At 51.7% G+C, this 1,968-nt stretch overlaps 1 protein-coding gene across 1 annotated transcript in view; it reads left to right on the forward strand.

Annotated features, from left to right (window-relative positions):
• Positions 1-951: 951 nt before the first annotated feature.
• The window catches only part of Mesd (mesoderm development LRP chaperone), a 6,803-nt gene continuing 5,786 nt past the window's right edge, over positions 952-1,968 (forward strand). Inside the window, exon 1 of the mRNA XM_031387225.1 lies at positions 952-1,544. Coding sequence (XP_031243085.1) covers positions 1,356-1,544 — 189 coding nt within the window. The 5' untranslated portion in view covers positions 952-1,355. The remainder of the gene's footprint in view (positions 1,545-1,968) is intronic.

Here is a 1,968-nt window from a genome sequence, read left to right on the forward strand (position 1 = left end):
ACTCTATAGACCAGGCTAGCCTCAAACTCAGAAATCCACCTGCCTCTGCCTCCCAAGTGCTGGGATTAAAGGCGTGTGCCACCACTACCTGGCTGAAAACCCATTTTTGAGATACTTTCACATTTGTAAATATAGATATGAATTGTACACAGTATGTGACACCTTGGGGTCAGTACTTAAGCTATATTTTTCGTATATTTTTCAACTGCACCAAGGTTTCATGTCTTATGATATAATTTGAAATTTTAAAGAAATGAGATCTGCTACTTAAAGCTTATGAAACTTTAAAGTATCTCTGACCCAAAGTACTTTATTTTTGAAAAATCTTAGTGGTCAAAATTAGGGTGATTTTTGTCCTATAGATTGGAGCCACAGTGGTAGATGGAAATCAGAAAAGACTGAAACTATTTTAAACAATAAAAAATGGTAATCAATTAAATGATTTTTTTCAGTTTAAAAAAGTGATATTGAAAGATTGGTGGGTCGAAAATCATCTGTGGAGCAGAATAACAATAGATCCTATATTTACAGCCTTCCAGAAAAGTTGCCCTGGCTGTTCTTAGCTTTTTAGCTGGTGGTTCTCGCAGGAAATTACTAGGGAGCATAGTTGAACGTCCACACCCAGAGAAGGGCCTCAGGGTCGAGGCAGTTTACCTATCTTCCATTCTCATTCATTTCATAGGCTTCGAGGACTCCGTCTCTGAGACCCTGAAGGAATTTTCAGACCTGGCTAGTGAATAAGAGACAAAAGGGCTGACTTCTAACAAATCCCCTAAACGGGAAAAAGGACAGTCGGGCAAGACCTAGCGAGGGTAGATATCTTGGCCAGGCCAATGGGAGGCGCTCGCGGGGTGGAGCCTGACAAGGGGAGGAACCAGGAGGAGAAACCCTTGGTCCCAAGCCAGGTGAGCGCCCAGAGCTATGGGGCGGGGTCTGGTGAGGAGGTGGGGCCCTAGGGGCGGAGCCAGGAGACCATAGCTGAGGGGCGGAGTCTAGTGGTGAAAGGCTCAATGATGGGGAGGAGCCTCAGGTTGGGAGCCCCAAGGGAAGGCATTTGTGGACGGAGCCAAGGAGAGGGGGCGGTGCTACTGGATGAGGTCCGGACTGGAGTAAAGAGGACGAGGCAGGGTGCGGTAGGCTACGGACTCCTGGGAGGCGGAGCCATTGGGATCTGAGTCCGCGAGGGTGGGACGGGGTCGAGTACTGGCATTAGTTCTGCGCAGAACAAGTTCTGGGACTGGATCCGAAGGCCGGGGGCGGGATAGGGGCGAGGCCCGGACGCCAGGACTCCGCACGCTGTGTGCGCAGGCTCAGTGTGCGTTACGCTGGGCAGTCCCTTACGCCGGGCGGCTAACATGGCTGCCTCCAGGTGGCTACGCGCGGTTCTTCTGTTTCTGTGTGCCTCGGACCTTCTGTTGCTCCCTCCTCCTGAAGCCTACGCGACCGACACCCCGGGCGAGGCCCCCCCACCTCCACGGAAAAAGAAGAAGGACATCCGCGATTACAACGATGCGGACATGGCGCGACTTCTGGAGCAGTGGGAGGTCTGTGTCGCCCGCACACTTCTGAGCATCTCCCCATACAGATCCCTTTTCTCCTAACCCTTACCCTCTCGGACATTTGACCTTCTGACTTTTATCCCCTGATCCCTCTCGCTGCCCTCTCAGGGTCCTTGTTGAACTATCTCCCAGTACCCGTTGACCTCCTGCGTCTCCCTTCATTCCACCACGGCTCAGGCCTCTCTCCCAGTGTCCCCCGCTACCATGGCTCCTCAGCCACTCCAGTCATGACTTGGTCTCTCACCAGTCAAGCCCTACTTTCCTTGCTGTGTCGTGGGGTCTCTGCATTGATCTTGGTGGTCAGTGAACTGCAAACCGGGAGCGAGCTCAATGGCGAGCGTCCCCTCCTTCCTCCTCCGGTTCTGTAGTGAATGGATTGTAAAGGTGGTCTCTCAACTTTGTTTTTTGG

This window comes from Mastomys coucha, unplaced genomic scaffold, assembly GCF_008632895.1.
Source record: "Mastomys coucha isolate ucsf_1 unplaced genomic scaffold, UCSF_Mcou_1 pScaffold21, whole genome shotgun sequence".
Classification (NCBI taxonomy): Eukaryota; Metazoa; Chordata; class Mammalia; order Rodentia; family Muridae; genus Mastomys; species Mastomys coucha.